General features: G+C 42.9%; 1 protein-coding gene and 1 long non-coding RNA gene across 20 annotated transcripts in view; one reads left to right on the top strand and one right to left on the bottom strand.

Annotated features, from left to right (window-relative positions):
- Positions 1-19278, top strand: part of TESK2 (testis associated actin remodelling kinase 2) — a 121276-nt gene that overhangs the window by 34198 nt on the left and 67800 nt on the right. For 13 of the 19 annotated variants that reach the window (XM_023932505.2, XM_086902188.1, XM_086902190.1 and 10 more), the window contains one exon: positions 15313-15614. In XM_023932505.2, coding sequence (XP_023788273.1) covers positions 15396-15614 — 219 coding nt within the window. In that variant the 5' untranslated portion in view covers positions 15313-15395. Of the gene's footprint in view, positions 1-7258; positions 7506-7557; positions 7866-13686; positions 13794-15312; positions 15615-19278 lie in introns of those variants that run through there. The other 6 variants (XM_086902203.1, XM_086902204.1, XM_086902200.1 and 3 more) reach the window with 6 other exon arrangements.
- On the bottom strand, positions 2004-7078 carry LOC111943941 (uncharacterized). Its single transcript, XR_015290466.1, has 2 exons — positions 6617-7078; positions 2004-2261 (listed from the first exon to the last, which is right to left on the bottom strand). It is a non-coding gene; the product is annotated as an uncharacterized LOC111943941 (long non-coding RNA).

Genomic DNA, 19278 nt, shown 5'->3' with positions numbered 1-19278 from the left:
GCTCCTGCTCTCAGTTTGGGGGTAGAAGGGAGTTGATCTGGTACAGAACTGATCACGCCTTTTACCAGCTTTATAAGGAAAAGCAAAATTCAATCTTAGCCCCTCATGGGAAATGTGTTTCTAGCTGCTTGCTACTTACTGCTAAGAAAACTAGCTGTACCATTTTCTGCAGAGGTACAAATGTCTCAGTTCTTAGGGGAATTCTTTTAAGCATATTTACAACTACTTAGTTGGTTATAGGAATCTTCTACTACCCACAGAGGTTGCAGGGCTACCCAACAGACCGAAGCCTCTTTTGCTCTGGACAGGCTTGGTCTCAGTGCTGCACCATGCATCACCCAGGCCAGCAGCCACATCTCACCAGTGAGGGACCAGGGCATCTCCCCAGGACTCAGCCCTGAGGAGGGCACGAGCTGCAGGGGACATGGGCACTTCTGGCTGTGCCCACAGCTCATGAGCGCATCCAGTGCCTGCGTGCTTGACTCACTCCTCTGCTCTGGCCTCTCCCCGGAGACGCCAAAACCATGTCCATCTCAGCTGTCTTAGAGAGGGTGGTTCGCAGTCGTCAAGGTTACCGGTCCCTCTGCTTTAATTAAGCACATAGACACCGCACGGGGTATTTTCAACAGCCAGAGAACAGAGAGGCAGGGGGCCTGGCAGTCCCCGGAGGGGTTGGTGAGCAACACCATAAATCTGGGCAGATGAGCCCCCCTGCAGGTCACTGCTATTACTTAGCTGATCTCCACACTCATTAGGATTATTATTAACACACTAATGAGGTACCTTTGGCTCCCCATAGCAAGGAAGGTGCAATTGTGAGCAGGAAAAAGGACTGCATCTGTGTGATGATGCTGTTACTGCCGATGTCCCACCCTGGAGAAGAGAGCAAAAGCAAGGGAAAATTTTACATCCCACTGGTACACAGCCACTTTCTCATGGAATAAGCAAAACCATTCCCCTTAGACAGCAGGCAGCAGCCCCCCATGTCTGTGTAGGCTCTTGGCTTGTTCTTGAGTAAGACTGAAAACACCCTTACAAGCCCTAGCAGCATCTTGATCAGACAGGTCTGGGTAGCATTGAGAGTTGAGGACTTAGGATAACTTTCTTTCTAAAGTTTTGTGTTCAAAAACTACAGCATCAACTTCTGCCGCTGTCACACCTCCCTCTTGCAGTGGTTCTGTTCAGCTCCCATCCTTTTTTTCCTGGCTGCTGGCCAAGTCATGGAGCAGACCAGAGATGATAATGCTGGTTATAGTAATTTAATAGGAAGAAGCTGATCATAGAAAATAAGTGAATAGAAAACAGTGGCAGCAAAAGAGCTGAGGGGAAGGAGGCAGGAGAGAGAGAGGTGCTGGCCCTGGGAAAGACAAGTAAACTCAGTCCTTGGGGTGTGCCCCCCAGCTCAGGGTATGACACAGGCTGAGTGTCCCCAGCTTTGGCCTTGCTGCCACCATAACCTGCAGCCCCACACAATCTGAAGAGTGATCACCTATTTCACCAGCCCAGGGTGAGTGATTGCAGCAGAGGGAGTCCTGAACAGAGGGACGGCTCTGGGCATGTGGGTGATTCACCTGGGCTTTGGGCTCATGTAAATTATCCCATTTCTTGTGCTTCAGCCTCTCTCCCCTCTGCCCTTTGCCAGGGGCTCTGGGAGCACGGCTGGTGCACATCTCAGCCTGGCCTTGCAAAGCCCAGAAGATCCCAGCCTGCCCCCTGTCCCCTTGCTTTTTCATGAGGATAGGGCATGATTAGGATGGTCTTGGGGTAGACAGGCCCAGGTGTCATCCCTAAACAGCTGCTTTCATCCTCCAGAAGCTCTTCAGTACAGAATGAGGAGAGGGCCTGCTCTCAAAGGAAGGCAACTTGGCACTTGTAGGGATTTTCAGTTCTCAAGGAAGCTGGAAGTCGATTGACTGGAGCAGAAGAGCTAATCATTGAGTCATTCCCTCTCCCAAAGTTGAAACTTTTTTTTTTTTTATGAAAGGCAAATTAAATCCCACAAGTCAGAGCCAAGAAAAGAGAATTTATTAAAGAGCAGAAGATGCCACTGGGGGACTTGCAGGCAGACAGAGGGAGCATTTGCTCAGCAGCCCAGGATATTACATCTCCTGTGTCTCTCCCCCAATGCGAAGAGCACTGCCATTCATCTATTTTTAATAACAATGACGCAGGCAGTGAACCTGACTTCAAGGCTGGAATATCATCTTCTTCCCTCTGCATATCTGTCCTGACTCATCCTCTGTTCCAAGAGCTCTTCACAGCTTGGTAGCCCAGCAAAGGAAGACAGGAAGAACAAAACAAAACAAAACAAAACAAAACAAAAAAAAAAAAAAAGAAAAAAAGTGGAACAGACAGCAAACTATAAGAGTTAGAGAATCATTCACGGCAAGGAACAATAAACATTGTGACTTCACTGGCTCAGGGAGCCAGGGAAAATTAAGGGTCTGGGAAACCTAAATGTATCTGGGGGCAAGCTGATCAGAGTGGGATCTCTCAGAGACCTGAGTAGGGATCCAGTAGCATCTGGAGACTTGTGGATCTTGCAGCTCTGCAAAAAGGGCTGAAGAAAGCTGGGGCAGAGCTGAAGGTGCCCAAGCCTGGGGTGCCTGGGGAGGAGGACAAGCTGAAGAGCCCTGTGGTGGCAGAGGTCTTCAATTTCAGTGCCACAGAAGGGACAAGTCTCTTCACTGTTGTAACTGCAGGGATAAGGAGTGAGTGCAAGTGGGAGGAACATAACCAGAGGAGGAGAGACTGCTGTGCAGCCTGAGGACACAAAAAGCTGTGCCTTCATCCCGGAGATAACCTGGCTTAGCTGTGGAGTGAGGACAGTGCACCAGGCAATGCAGAAACGCTTTCGTGCCTCAACATGGGGCAGCAGAGATGGGACTAGATAGCCTTTGGGCTGTTGGCCTCAATCTTCATAGAACTCTGTGGACTCTTTCAGCATCCACCATGGTCTAACATTGTGCATATCTGTATTTCTGCACTTTGGTGGGTGAATACAAAGAAAATACAGCTTCATCAGATGTTTAAGGTTTTACCCTACAAAATTGGTATTCAGACATCTCAAAAATTCAGGTGCTGCTGAGAGAAGCCATGCCCCAGGCCTGTCCTGAGTATTGGGGTCTCACCCTTTGATCCTCAGCTCCCAAGGGCTGAGCATGGTGTGATGGGCTCTGCCCAGGGCTGAAGCAAGGCACAGTGACACAGGGTCAGTCCCTGTGTCACTGTGTCCCAGTGTTTGTGCAGCTTCATGCCTGGGAGCACCTCAGAGCAGGCAGGAGCCAGCTGGTCAGCTCAGTGCCACTCCATAACCATGGTACCGCCAGGAGCTTGGTCGTAGCCATGCCACAGCACTGTGGCAGGGTGACAGGCTCTGAGTTGTAGCCAAGGCAGCAGATGGCTATGATGAGCAGGCAGGGGAGCACAAGACTGCAGCAACCAGTCCCAGTACAGGAGCTGTCAATTTGGACGTATCCATTTGCCCTAGAACAAAACCTTTCCAGTTTCTGAGACAGGGTGTCTGGTGCTGTGCCAGAGCCCTGCTTGGGCTCTGCCCAGCCTCCTGGAAGAGGAACGTGGAAGATGCTCTGACATTCCCATGGTTGTCAGGTCTCGTGCAGAGATGTGTGGTGTTGTGTTTGGGCTGACATGGCAGCACTTCTTTGAGTGCAGGGACACACTGGCCACCTCCTCTGCAGCAGTGGTGAGACAGAATTGTTTACCCAGTTGGACAGCAGGTGGGTACATCCTCGTCCAGAAGACAGCATGCAGGCTGCCCCCATGGTGCCCTCCTTGCTGCCAGGAGCATGGGCATGACAAAACAAAGGGCAGGGGTTCAGAGCACAGCCCAGCTGTGTCTGTCCCCTTCCCCTGCTCAGAGTAGCGGGAAATGTCCTCTCACCCACAAGCAAACTTGTCCCTGTTCTGCAAAGGCCACCTGCAAGGCTGGCTGAGGGAGGCACAGGTGGGAGAATGTTTCTCCCAGGGAACCCGTTAAGATGGTTTCCAAAATCTAGGGGTTTAGTGTGTGACTGAAAACCTAAAGGCATCATTTTTTCATGGTTGTTCTGTTAAACATGCACCTAGGACAGGGGCTAGAAAAGGGCCTATGTTGACATTAATCAAGAGCAAATTCTTGGCATTGCCATGGGGACCCTCTCTTCCAGCTCCTCTGACATGACTTCAGATCTTCATGGGAGTAAATTGAGCAGAATTTGACCAATCCTATCCAAATGTGGTTTTTCTTGATAGGTTTCATTACATAAAGTATTTAATAGGTTAAATCACTAAAATGCCCAATCTCTTCAGAATACTGTGAGGTCAAACCACTGTCTTGGTCCCTTGGAAGGGAAGAGAGATAGTCCCTATCTTGTGGCACTTGTTTGATTTTGGAGTCCATAGAACCTCTGCTGGAGAGAACACACCTGCTCTGCTGAAGTGGGAGCAAATTTGCATGGATTCATTGCATCAGCTTTCTTCTTGGAAAGGAGAAATCTCCCAAATTTCCGGGGCATTTCCAAAACCCAGAGGAAGGGAATTCCCCTTTCTGCCTGCTCTCACCCACCTTCTCATGTCTATTTTTATGTCCAACCGTGAGTGAATCCTCCTTTGCCAGACCGGTTACATTTAAAAAGCCAAAGGGATCCGTCTGGAGGAGAGAGTCAATTTGAGAGCGGAGAGGAGCAAACCGCAAAGCCACAGAGCTGCTTTTTGGAGTGGCCGATCTTTGCATGGAGCAGCCTGGGGGCATGCGGAGGAGAGGGAACACCCGCCTTGAGCACAGGCATTGACAGGTTGCGGGACCCTTCTGGGATGCGAGACCGGCAGAAGCGAGAGCGCTGCGGCATCTGCGAGACTTTGCCTTTGATGAGTCTCTTTGATGAGTCTTCTAATGCGGTGTTCATTTTCCTCTCTCCGGGAAACGGAGGGAGACTACAAAAGTCACTCGTCCTCCGCAGGTTTCAAGGCTGCAGATTTGCCCCGGTGCTTCTGCCAGCTGCGAGGGGGGACGGGGACTTGGTGCGACAAAGTTCTGCTGCGATGTACCCTTTTTTCTGCCTTCAAAACGTCGGATTTGCTGTTGAGATGAAGCCATAGGAGGGCTCATAAAATGGTTTTATTTCCCTCTCGAAACAGGGCTGAGTAATGTCACGAGTCACAGGACCTCATGCAATGGTACGTGAAACGCAAAGTGATTGTTTCCTACTGAAATTCAACTGCACTGGATCGCTCTGGTGTGTTTTCATGATGTTATTTTACACCAGACTGTGGGATAAGTGCTTATTCCCGGATATTACCAGTAAGACACTTGCAGTCCAAAAGCAGGAATTACAAGTATCTTGCCTGGGAAACAAAAAGGAGGTAATCTTTTTTGATGTGGAACAGGGTAAAGATAATTCATTTGCGTAGTTCTGGGATCAGGTCCTAAAAAGAGCAATAATTAAAAGGTACCACCAGATGTCACCTTAAAGCCAGCTAATAGCTCCCAAACCCACACGGACGAGGATATCGGGGAATAGGGAGGTTACTGCGGCTTTTTATCGGTGTACAAAGTCGCAGGGATCATTGGACTCTGACATGGTCAAGGACCCCGGAGATGTTCCAGAGTTGACTTTGCAAAATCTTGTTGAGATAAATCCCAGCAAAATATAAAGCATTGAAATTTCACTTAAAAAAAAAAAAAAAATTCTAATGAAAACATATTGCTAAAAACTCCTATTTTGAGACTCAGTTCTGCTTGAATATAGAGAGGAGACTGATGGATCTGGGTAGTTCCATCTGCTTTGTCACTCATTAAAATATGATAGATACGATAATAATTTCTAATGGCTTAATTACCAAAGCTTTGCTACGCCCTGTGTTTGAACTGTCATTAGAGTAGACATTTGCAAGTGGTTGATATTTGACATTTGTGAGAGTGGGAAAATTTCCTGTGAAGGAAATCCAGGAGGAAATTAAGAAAACAAGATGCTTTTTGCCCACACACAAAGTACTTTTTATCTGTTACCTGTGCAAAGATGATTATATTTTTTATTGTTAAACATTCAGAGAAAGTTTCACTGTAGACTCTAGATTGAAATCCTGAGACTAAATTTAATCAAGACATTGCAGAATAGAGAGATTTTATTCCAACTGTAAGAATAAGCCTCTGTTCAGTATTTATAGTTGGTGCTAATGTGTCCAACATCAAACTCCCTCCAGCATATTTTAGATCACACTGAAAAGACTAGATTTAAAATTAATGATGAACGATAATGAGAAAAAAATACTAATATGGCAAATTATGCATGGTATGGCAAATCTGAGTGACACATTCTTGTTCAAAACTCTTTTTAGTTACAATTCCTCTGGTTTATAACTGTTTGGGATTGGGTTATTCTATCCAAAACTGTATAGTAAATGAACTTGGTTTGTTGAAGAGTTTCAGTAAAAATAGTTCAGCCTCTGCCAAAGATGAGGTCAGGGAAAAAAGTCAGCCTCTCGCCAATGTAAAACAAAACCAAAACCCCCTCACAATTGTTTAACGAGATGTTCTAGTCCTGCCGTGCTTTGGAATGGATACACGGAATCTGGCAGTGCGTCGCATCAGGAAGAAAGGTGTCTTTTTCCATACCTGTTACAGGCTTCCTGCATGTGGATAAGTGATAATTTGAAAAATAACAGTTTTGATGTGAAAACTTCCAGGCCTATTTCATCTTGGCAGCCGAGCCCCCAGAATATCTGAGCTGGATTAAGCAGGTTTCAGGCGGAGGCCGAGGGTGACCGACACCAGGAGCGGGGACAGGCAGATGGGAAGAACGGGAAGAGTAAACGCTGAAATTACAAGTCTTGGAGAGAGGAGGAGACCAGAGAAACGGATGAGTCCAGTGGGAAACGTAGCAGGGGACTGTGATTAGAGGAATAACAGCAGGGCTGCCATCACGGAGCCAGCTGCGGTCACCGAGGGCCGCGTGCGAAGGGCCCTGGGATAGGGAGGGGAGGGGAGGGGAGGAGATGGGATGGGGATGGGGATGGGGATGGGGATGGGACTGGGACCGGGACCGGGACCGGGACCTTCTGGAGTACCCACCCCACTGACAGCTTCAGCCAGTGCCGCTATAAGCACACGATGATTTGCTGTCCCGCCCGTCCATCATTGTCCGTCCCGCTCGCCTACTGGCTGCTTCTCTTATTTATTTATTATTTATTACCCGCCCTCAGGGGCTGACCAATGAGAGCGAGGCGCCCATAGCAACGCCCCCTCTTCTTCCTGCCGCTGCCTCCTGCTCGTCTCTCGGGAGTTGTTATCCCTCCTATAATTGGTCAGGCTGTGTGTCGCTCAAGAGCCCACGACCAATTGGAAGGGGGCATTCACGTGGCCTACCTGCGAATCCCTCCGCCCAGTTTCCTTTTTCCATTGGTCGAGAGGCACCGTCCATCACACTTTGACTGGCATCGATTGGCTGAAGGGGAGGGGCGGGAACCGAGCGGTTCCCGCCCCGGCGCTGTGGGCGGTGGCGGAGGTGAGGAGGAGGAGGAGGAGGCGGAGCCGGCGGTCGCGGCCCCGGGTCCCGCAGCCGGGCTCCCGCCTCACATGGGGCCCCCGCGCCGGCCGGAGCGGCGGGGCGGACCCGCGCCGGGGTGCTGAGGGGCCGCGGGTGGAGGATGCGGCCATGAAAGCCCGCGCCGCCCGCGGGCCCTGCAGGCGCCGCCGCTCAGGTAACGGCTGGCGCGGGGGCGGCGCGGGGCAGGTCCGGGCGGGTCGGCGGCGGGGAGCGGGGAAGGGGTTCCCTGCCGGCGGAGGGGTCTCACTGCGGTGAGGTGAGCAGGGCGTTCTGGGGAGCGGGTTCGCAGAGGGGCCGCGTCTGCCCCGGCGGCGGCAGGTGAGGGGCGGCGGGCGCTGCGGAAAAGCCGCGCTCGGATCCGGGTGCGAGGGTCTGGTACAGCCCGGCGCGGGTCTTTGCCCGGCCGGGATTACCTTGGAAATGTTCGTTTCGACAAGAGGTGTGAGGGCTTGGCTTGGGTTTTGTTGTTGAAGTGCTACCCTGTAAGAATACGTGAATCACCCATTAATGACAGGCTCGAGTGTTCAAGTGTATGTGCGTATATGTTTGCTTTATGGCCTTCAGATGAGACGTGCTATATAAAGGTAGCTGGTCACTCTTACTGTATTCCTTGGAGGGTCGGAAGGGTTTTTACTTCAAGTACGGGGGACTTTCCACTTGGATGTTCCTGTAAGTGGTGCTGTAATAATAGAAAGCTACAATTTCAAAAGTAATGAATCGAATTTGAAGAGTACTGAGTTGAATTTTATTTAAACCTTTCTGTTTTCCCCTCTAAAAAAAGTAACAGGTAACATTTAGGCTAGTTTATGAGAAGCCTTTGTGCTTTGACTGTTGTTTTCTGTTTTTTTTAAAATAGAGATCAGAGTTCTAGCATATTTTATTGTCTGCAAAATAAACAGACTTATAGTTCCATGGACTTAATTAGGCAGTGGAATTTGCAACCTAAGATAAGATTTTTATGAGAAACTCTGACATGCCCTGTGGACTAGTCATAAACCTTTCCATTTAGTCGTCATCCTTGGAAATTATTGTTGCATGCCAATAAAAATGTCATTTTTTGATTCTTGCAGTGTTCAGCTGTAGACATGGCTGAGTAATTCCATTGTCCGTTACGGTTTGTGTAAAAGTTTCATGCAAAACGAGTAGTTTAAACTGAAGGCAAAGTTCAGTATAAGCAAACTATGTTCCCTATACCTGGTGGCAAGTGTGTGCTCTCCTGTGTTTTTTTGCTTTGATTTGTTTTGTGTCTTTCCATTAGGACGAGCAGCTGGCAGTGGGACCAAGCACAAATTAGGGCCTACAGAGCAATCCTTGCTTCAGTTCTTCATATTTTTGTGACTGTAGAAGGACAGAAGTAGTTCAGAAGAGCTGCTCTGGTGGCACAGGCCTCCTGTAACCTAGTTATACCCTCTAATTCCAAATATTTGCTTTTGCCATTGTAATCCTTTATGCAAATGGCTTCACAGACTCATGAAAGAAATGCAGGGTTAAAGGAGGGGACTGTTGCTTCTGTGTCTGCTGCAGAAAAGAATGAAGCTTGTGGTTCACTTGCATCATAGGTTCCCTTTCTGTATTTTTCCTGTAGCAGACACCCATGCATTTGCACAATGGCAAAGCTCTTTATTGTGTCCATGCAGTGTGGCATCTTGCAAACTGGCACAAAAATAAGAGCTCATCTAGAAAAGATCAAAAAAAGGTCAATGTTCATAATTTTTTCTTAACGCCCTTTTCCTGCTTATTAGTTCCCTGACATATTCATTTGGAGCTGTGTGTTCATCAGTAAGTCCATCTAATAATCAGCAACTGTATCACAGTGGCTCCATCTGTTGTCTGTTGCCAAGTCTTCTTTCTGACTTAGATTGTAAGCTTCTTTTCATATGATCCTGTCACTTTTTGTTAAGTTGAACACATTGCTGGTAGTGGCTAAGCCACTTTCTGGTGTGATTGTCCTGTTGGTTGCACTGGAGAAATGTAACAGCTTTTGCAGCCAGGAGTGGAGTTGGTTGAAATAACTTTGCTTTTGAAGGCTGACCTTGTACACTCCAGGTCTACAGCTCTCAGACTCTGAGTTAATGTGTTTTCCATTGTACACAGAGCTTCAGATTGGTTTGTAAATACCAGCAGACATCAGTGTCTGCAGTACCTTAAGAACAACAGGTTTGGGAAGCCCTGTTCTCACTTCAAAAACTCATAAATAAGTGAAGACTGTTACTGTTGCATTAGTGCAGCTGCTACTGTAGTAAACAAGGTACTTGGTGTTTTCACTGTAAGGTGAAACCAGTAACACAGGCTTGTGCTTAGTAAGGATAGGCTACAGAATGTGTCTTAAATATTGGTGGAGATGCTACTTTTAGCTGGAAAATACAAATATTGACTGCCTTGTGTGGTGATGCCTAAATATAAGTGTGTCCAAGAGTTGTCAGTCAGGTATGAAATTCAGCCTGTTTACTTTGTCTTCATCCCTCTTTCAGGCATTCATATTCTCCCCTTTGCTTTGCTGCTCTGGATTGTCTCACTGGCTGCATTGAAACAACAAAAGTTGCTTCCAGTCTCATGTGAAACACTCATTGCTAATAGAGCTGTCAGCCCTCATTGCAAACCCAGCAGAGAGGCTGGGGGGGAAATTCCTAGATTGAGATGTTACAATACCTGTTGGTATTAGAAGGCTTTGATTCTTTTTGTTAAGAGCTCAGCAGACGTCAGCCTGCTGACACCTGGAAGGCATGAGCAGCTTCTCACTGTCTCTGTTGGGCTCTGTTTTGTTAAGCAAACATAATGTATTAAAATTATCCATTTGAAGCAGCAGCTGTGTCTTGTACATGATCGACTTGAGTGCTTATTTAACTCTAACGATGCTCTGTAACCAGGCTAGAGCCTGTCTGCACTGTGGATTGGAGTGACTGAAACCAGGCTAGGAGAGGAATGGATTGTTGCAAGGTCCTTGGTACAGCGTAAGTTTTGTAGTGTAATTGGACCCTAGAAAATGCCAGTAATTACACTGTAGGCATAAGGATCAAGTAGTTTTCTGTTTATTTGTGAGTTTTTAATATTCTCCCTTGGTTATATTTGCCTTCTAAATATGTGCTAGAGTTTATGCCTATGCCTGATGAAAATATTTTTAAACCTACAACCTTGGCCCTGAATCCTGAGCTCTGCAGTAATAGCTGGTCTCTCTTACTCATTTCAAACTTGGCTACAGTCACGAAATAAATGAACTGTTTGTTTCAGCTTAGCCTCTCTTGGAGGTTTGTTTGCATTATAAAACCATGATGCAGTTCAGCAGACTTCCAGTTTCTGGAGTGGTGGTAGTAGGGCTAATGTAAGCCTCTTCTGAGGAATGTCAGTCCTAGTTTGCAGGAAGCTTATGCTATGACAGTACTGACTAGAGCTGGGAATTATCCTGTACAGGGGAGATGAAATTAAAGCAAAATGTCATGTAAGTGAAAATAGAAAATATTGGGATTTTCATGTTCAAGTGCAGTGTTGTAACTAATACTATAAACTGAACCTAAAGACTTGTCCCATAAAGTAGTCAAAAAAGACTTCAGGTTCAGGATGAGCTGGGCCAAACATAGCCCAAACTCTGGTATTTGTAGCTACCTCATCTGTAAATATTTGATACTGTCTTCCTCTCAAGGACAAGAAACTAAGTTATGAACAAACCAAGGAACTTTTGCCCTGTGAGGAGAGCAAGTGACAGCAGCTGAGAACAAAATTGTTGGCTGCCTGGTTCTCTTTACCTGTTCAGTTTAAATTCTTGGATTTACTTTCTAAACATATTTTCCTTGTTTTTATTTTTTGGTCCTCCAGGCTAAAGACCTCAGTCAATTCAGTCTTAGGAAAACTTTGTTCTTTACATTTCTTTGAAGCCCTTCTGAAATTTCTGCAGCACTACAGTGAAATCTTCTTCCCCTTTGAGTTATTTTGTTGAGTGATACTTGCCAGCATAATTCCTTTCTGTTTTTGTGGTGCTGGCTGTTGAAGCTTCATCAAACTACAAGTTTAAATAGTTAACTCTTGGCAAATGACTTTTGTCAAAGCTTTGGCATCTTGTTCTTCAGAAAACCTTTTCAAATTAATAACATGCATCTGCCAGATTTATTGCTTTCCAGGCTGAATGCCTAGCAACGGTCTCTGTGTCTAAAAATGGTTGTTGTTATTAGGGCCATCTTTTAGGAAACTGTGAGTTTGACATTTGAGTGCAAATATGCACATATTTATAAAGATACTGGGGACAGAAAACCTCTTAGTAATGAGTTGAAATGTTTTTTGGAAGGATCTTGTTTTATACTCTTGAGGTGTAAAAGAGATGCTGCTGAAGTTGAGGAGCCTTACCCATTTTTATATCTGTGAAGTATAAAATATTAATTACTGGCTAATATATGCCACCTGTTAGTTTGACACTGATGTTTAGGGCACAACTTGATGTGCTGTTGTGGGGTTCCCATCTTTAAATAATTGCAGGCTCTGGCACTGGTTTTGAAAGGTAAATCTCTAATTAACCAAATTAATGCTGATAGTAGTTGTGTTTATAGTAATTCATATGATTAGATAATCAACGCATTAATTCAGTGAAGAAACTGATCTTAATATAATATTAATACGGGTTGTTTTTTTCCTTCAAGTGTGTTTTGGTAAGCCAAGAAATTAAAATGTGGTAGGGCATGAAACATTCTGAAATTGTGCATTTTGGAAATGTAAGAAATGGCTGAATAGGGCAGATAGGCATTTTGGGAGGTAAATTTCAGAATTACTTTGGTCTTGACTGAGTGGGGTATGTTTTTCTTATATGGGGGTGTCAGAAAAATTGTTGTGAAAGCTGAGAATTTATTAGGAATTTTTTTTTTCTAGTGTGTAGTGTCTTTTAACTGTCTGTTGAGCACAACTTAAGAGCTTTTAAGCTGAACCTTAATATGAAAAAAAAACACCCAACAACCTTTTAGTTGCTTGCAGGATTTACAGGATAGTCTTGGATTCTGTTCAGTGCACTTTAATTAACTGTACAAGGTAGTAAATTAAAGTACCTCAGACTGACTTGACAGTCAATTAAACCTTGGTTGATTTCATTGAGAATGTGATCATTAGTGTAATTGGCCAAAATGACAGGAGGCCCACTTGGAATTGTGCCCACTTGAAATTTTCCTTTAATTCTGTGTATGCAGTCCTGGGCAAGATAATGGAGCTGTATCCTAATAATTTCCAAGGATTTTGTGTAGCTGTCTGGAAAGGTAAACTCTAGCAGGCAAAAATGAAGGAATGGGTTACTTGGGAATCCGGATGTCAAAACCTTTTGGGGTTTGTTTTGCGTGAAGTACATTGAATCTCTTCTCTCATTCTGGAATTTGTACAGAGTTTTGCAAAGTTCACCATGTGATTTCAATCAAAAAGATGTGTATATGTGTGAAGGAGATTTTTTGCTTTGTTAAATAGATGTAGAAACTGTGTTGAGGCCATCTTTTGTTAATGGTATCTGGATACTTAAGAGATTTAGGCTTTTCCTCCTGTTTAATACTGCTTATCTAACTTTGTCTATCTACCTCTTATTAAAATAACAGCAGTCCTTTCCATTTTGTTTTTTCATTTTTTAGTCTTGCTTTGCCTGAGAACTTCTAGTCTTTAGTTTGCTGGGTTGCAGTGTAGATGTGTTTTTTCACTGGATTTATTTGGGGGTTCTGCACTTTCTGTGGAGTGGTGGTCCTATGGTACCCTGTGATACTGGGTTGTCAGGTTGTGGAAATGCTTGCCTCCTTCTGTGGAAAATGATGCATGTGAGTGCTACTCTGATGGAAATAAGTTCTAAAAAATTGTTCCTTCAATTACTTCAATTTACAAAAACAATTAGGTTTTCTGGTCAAAGATATTCAAAGATAGCATCTTCTGATCCAAAAAATTAATTGTTAATACTATAGTTTCTTCTCTGTTCTCCTTTCATAGACAGTTCATTCTTTATCTCCTTGAAAAATAACCAAAACTAACCAAAAGTAGCTTGTCCTTTTCAGATCAAAAGGAATTATTTAAGCGGGTTGTGGAAACTCCCAGGTGCCTTGTCTGTAGCTGAGGAGGTTCTCTGGGCTACTTTTCTCCATCGAGGACATGTAACAGGCTTTATCTTCCTGTGGTGCTTCTGTGCCTTTTCCAGACCCTCAAGGCTCCCTAGTCAAGAATATGAGATCAGAAACTGGATCCTGATCTCCTGTGTGCCAGTTTACCACTATCATCTGAAAAGGGCAACAAGATCAGACAGGTGTGAGTCTGCATACAAAATTCTGTAGGAAAACCATGATGTGGGATTTGATAGAGATTAAATTTTCATAATCATGCCTTGGTAAGAGTCCCTTATACCCACAGACATCCATTTAGAGAGGTGTTAAGATGTCTGAAATAAACACCCTTCTTTTTTGGAGCAGACAACCTCAAATTAATTCCAGACAGTTCAGCAGAGCTTATTTCTGAAAGCAGGGGAGGACTACGTGTTTGCCTGATGTGTTGGCACAGAGCATCTCTAAAAGATACACTGCATGCAAAACATGGGTATAGCAGCACTGCTGTGTTTTCAGGGGACAGCTGGTGTGCCTCTGTTTTCAAGATGCTTTTCAAATGCAGTGTTATTGTTTAGGTTCTGTACATCTTTGTAAATAGAAGTGTAATTGCCTGGTCTGTGGTTATTTTGCCCACCTTTCTAAAAAATAATTTTATTGTTTTTTTCTCCTCCCTCTAGCTTTTCATTTGCCTTGGGGAAAAAAAAAAGTATCCTCTTTGTGACTGTTCACTTTGTTCAGGCTTTGTAGGTGCTCACCAAATTGCTGTAAATGAACAGTGGAGTTTGGAATAGATTAATAACCTCCCAAGTCTAAGGTTTAAAGGAAAAAAATAATTAGGCCACCTGTCAAGTTTGCCACTCCAAGCTGAATTTGATGGGCTCCAGAGTCATCCTGATTACTTCATCATCCTCTTAAAAAGAGAAAAAATTGTTGGTCCCCCTCCGTTTTTTTCCCCTTTTTTCCTACTTGGCAAATGTAGCTTATTTCCTGTGTTTTCAGGTGAACTGAAATTAATATAGCTTTAAAAAATATCTTGTGGGGAAAATTTGTCTGGCAGATTGTTATAAGAATACTTTGTTTTTGTAGCAGAATTATTGGTGTTTTTATAAATTTAGGGACTCAGCTTTCAGTGGATATAACCTTGTGTTCCTACAGGTAAGGAATTTGTCTTGGACCACTCATAAATGGAAACTTTAAAAGCAAGGTTTTGATGCTTCAAGTGAATAGCTTTCCTTATGTCAATTGAAAATTTACCTATATTTTTTTATAGTTGGAGATCCCTTGTTCACTCCCAGAAGTGAAATCAGCTCTCACTGTAGCCATAGATTGGTCAGCAACTGGAACTGGAGTAGAATAAAATGTTACATTTTTTGTGTTTCCTCCTGCTCAGTTGCTTGCTGTAGCAACCAGAATTCAAGTAAAAAAATAAAGGGCTGGGGGGAAGGGAATGAAAGCTGTTTGTTAAATTTTGAGTTTGAAGCCTATTTGTCTCAGAATAGTCAGAGCATAGGGTATTTCCATAAATCTAAAGGAAAAGTTTGTTAGGTTGCTGTCTTTATTGTTGATGTTGTCTGGTGGTTTGTTTTATTTCTTTGGTTTTTGTGCCTCTGCTTGGATATCTTCATTCTTTTCTTACTCTTAAACTGATGTAAGCTTTATTGGAGTCCTGTCAAACTTACTAGATATCTTCACAGTAATGCTCATCTCAATTTCTTGTATTTTAGGATCCAACAAGAGTAGAGAAGACAGCAAATTACCTAAGATGTGAGAAGTTCTCCTGTAGTGAAATAAAATCTTCTTTTTCAAAATGGACCGAAGTAAGCGGAACTCAATAGCAGGATTTCCACCACGCCTGGAGCGCCCTGAAGACTTTGATGGTGGCACTGGAGAAGGGACTGCATCCCAGATAGGAAGAGTTTGTACCTCTTCATACAGAGCCCTGATAAGTGCCTTTTCCAGACTTACTCGTCTTGATGACTTCACATGTGAGAAAATTGGCTCTGGTTTCTTCTCAGAGGTGTTCAAGGTGTGTGTTTAGTTCTTTCCTCTCAATGTTGATTGCTTCATGTTTGATGATGAGAATGTACAAGACTGTCAGCCAATTATAGTCCTTATATTTGCTTTACTCAAAAGGAGTGAGTGATGAAGAACTCTCAGGCTCCAAATATTTCTTCTATCACTCCTCCAGAGGAGTTTCAGAGTTTTTTGAGAGAAAGAGAAAAAACTAAAAGTAACTGATTTATTTTTGACCTCTGCCGTGTATTTTTGCATTCATGTGTTGTTTAACACTGATGGGTCTTGGTTCTTCCATATGTAAGTGTAAATGTCTTTAATTCAGTTGGTTTATTGTTTTTGTGGGATGGTACATGTTCCTTTGCTAGTCTTTGCCTCACATCACTTAGATGCATGTCTTAAGGAGTTCCATACATGGCTGCTGAATTTGAAACCACTGATTTTATTGCACTGAAATTACAGTACAATTGACTGCTCTTCTCTGTTTCTTTTGCTGCTTATGCCACGCTTCTAACTCAAATAATCAGAGATTGATTTGAAGTAAATAATATGAATAAGAAAATCTGAGTTGTCAGTGACTTGGTGCTATGAATGTGGGACATGGAAAAGACCTTTTTAAAGCAACTTGTCAAACACAGTTTTATAGTGCTGGTTTCTACTGCTCTGACTGTTCTGGTAAGGTTTATTGTAGAAGTCCAGGACACGGAGTTATCTTTCAGGCACTAAAAAAATAATTTGTTTCCTTGTTCTAGTTTCTGACTTTACTTGAAGTTACCCTCTATGTTACCCTCAATGAAATGCCGGAAAACTATCTTACAATATATTATGTCCATTCCATGGCATTTCAATTGGCATGAACAACAATTCGTGTGTTTTTTGTCTTGAAGTTTTTGCAGTAAATAGATACCTGCATTAGAAAATGGAAATTTTTATATTGCTTTAATACCCAAAGGCATTGAGGTCCCCATGCATATATCTCCTCTTGTATAAAGGCAAGTCACTCCACAAAAGTTTTTCTGTTTAGTTAGATGTATAAAATTTAGTTAGATATATAAAATTTTAGTTTTCACTAACACAAGTTTTTAATTCTTTCAGATGGGTAGACATGAAGAACTTTATTTTGGGGTGTGTAGGAGACTTGGTGCAGGACATTTCTTTATAAAGCCAGCTTTTGTAATAGTTGAAAACAAGGGTTTGTTTGGTGTGTTTTGTTCGGTTGGTTTTTGTCTTACTTTGTTTGGAAAACTTTCTGTAAGGCATTTTGTAGCAACTGGATTTGTGTGGAGACATTTTCTAATGTTAAATGTTTTAAACTTCTGTATGTTACTGGAATCCATCTTTACGGCTTCTGTGGTGAAGCTGCTGTGCCATGTATAAAGGTACAAATAGATTCGGGTTGTGTCTAAATAACTAGGAAATAACAGACCCCTATTTACTTGAGAATCTCCAAATTAAGGTGGAGGGAGAAAGGTAGCTAAAAGTAAAGATTAATTTCCCCCATTCATAGTAATTGATTAATTTGAGAATTTGTTGACTGAGAGAAATCCCTGATACCTAGTTTATTTTTATGTGCATAAACAAGTCCTCTAATTCTTTAAAAACCTTCCCCAGCTATTCTCCTTTGCAGCGAGCTAAACTAGACATCCCAAGGTGTTGGATAGGGTTGGTTGCATTACTGTGGGAGTGATGGTGGTAGTCTGAGTATCTGGTGTCTGTTTTCACAGAAACAACCACAATCCCCCTGCAGGCAGACACTGAGTGATAAATGCTTTTCTTTTGCATCAGTTTCGACCAGAAAACAGCTCTGCAGTTCTGGTGTGAAGGGGTGAGAATGCATTACAACTTTTATTGTAGATGCAGTTCCAAACTCATTTAAGCAGGTTTCTGTTCTGCTGCTTTATCAGCCTGACCACCTCTGTCATTAATCCTACTGTGCTGATGATCAGATTTCATGTGAGAACCTTGATGTGCTTTCCAGTAAGGAGAGCCTCGTGGCTTGACACAGTTAAATTTCAGTCTGATCTGCAGGCTCACAGGTAAATGATTGAAGTTGAGAAAAATCCAGGTTAGTTCTAAACTTACTGTGTAAGTAATTTTATAAGAGCAATGAAGCCTTCCCTTTAAATCATCAAAGGTGTCTCAGAACCCACCGTATCTCCAGAGCTTTTTCAATAACGTATTTATCTATTATTTTGTATCATACATTGGGTTCACTCAAGTGATTTAGCAAAGAATACTTGGGCTGTTTTAAGGGTTTGGGATTTTTGTTTTGCTATGTAGCTGACAATTTTTTTCAGTTATTTTTTGCTCTCCATCATTTTCCGTGGAAACTTATTTTAAAATACAGTCTATTGTGGTGGATGGAAGTTGCCTTCTCAACTTGTAAGTTACAACTCATGTGTATGTTAATGGTAATCTATGCAATGAATGATCTTTTAACATTTCTAGTGCACCTTTATTCATAAACATTTCAAAATCTGTGTTTCATTCAGAACAAAGTATCAAACTAGTGTTTTGATTTTGTTAGCCATCACTATAAAACTTCAAATTCATGTTCACCTGAATACTAGATGTTATAGAAACTAGTTTAAAAAACCTGAACTTTGTCGAAATATCAGCAATCTAGTTTGAAGCAGCTGACTGACTAGTGCCTGTTCTAAATTTCAATGGCAAATGCAGCACCCTGAGGTTTGCTTTTAAGATCGAGCTGGGCACAGACTATTTGTATAAATTAACAGCCATGATTGCAAACCCTTAAGCTGCTAATTGGGAAAACTAGCTGATGAAGCTGTAAGGAATTGTGGGGGAATCCAAGCCTTATACTGAAATGAGGTATTGTATTAGCAAATAGTTACTATTTGTTATAAAATGTGTGTTTTGAAACAGCAGTCAGACTGAAATCCAGGATGATCTTCTATTCACATTTACCAGGGTCAAGGCCAGTACTAAGTATTCAATTTGCTGTGAATTTCCTTCAGGTGTTCTTTTTTGTCTCTGCATTCTGTAGCTGAACTTTTGAGAAAGACTGGAAATACTTGTGACATTTCCATGTTAAAAATGGACTTTTTGCAATTTATTACTTGTGTGTACATGAAAACAGGAGCCATTGATCCAATATAGAATTGAACAAGGCCAGGTATGAATACAAAGAGAGGGCATCATACTTTTGGATGTGTTAACAAGATGGGTGATGGGTGCAAAAGGATTAATGTCCTCAGGGTATTTGTGCTGTGTGTGCTTATACTGTGAGGTCTCCTATTTGAATACCCTGGTGTGATGGTTCTCAATTAATTAATTAATTGTTAGTCTTTATTTGTGTGGTCAAATTAATGTTCCTTGGCTTTCAAAAGTTCTGACTGATCAGGAAAGGTGTGCCTGTCCTAATACGTACCTTGTACCTGAGGTTAGGATCCTGTTTCTAGTATTTATTTAATGTCTTCAGGGTGTTTAAAGATGAGCAGCATCCAACTGTTTAATGTGAAAGGAGAAACGAGGCTGGAGTTGTGCTCAGAGGTATTGTGAAGAACATATATATAATTCTTTTTATCAAGTACTTGTAATGCACTTAGGATAAAACTGACAGTTTTACCTCTAAACAAACATACAAATCATAATCGATAATAGATAGTGTATCATTTGTGATGTTATGTCTCATGGGCACATTGTCATGGTGGTGG

This window comes from Cyanistes caeruleus, chromosome 9 (genome assembly GCF_971803275.1).
Source record: "Cyanistes caeruleus chromosome 9, bCyaCae1.hap1.1, whole genome shotgun sequence".
In the NCBI taxonomy this organism is placed as follows: domain Eukaryota; kingdom Metazoa; phylum Chordata; class Aves; order Passeriformes; family Paridae; genus Cyanistes; species Cyanistes caeruleus.
Note: the sequence above shows the minus strand (reverse complement) of the source record. Positions and strands in the feature narration are given on the sequence as shown.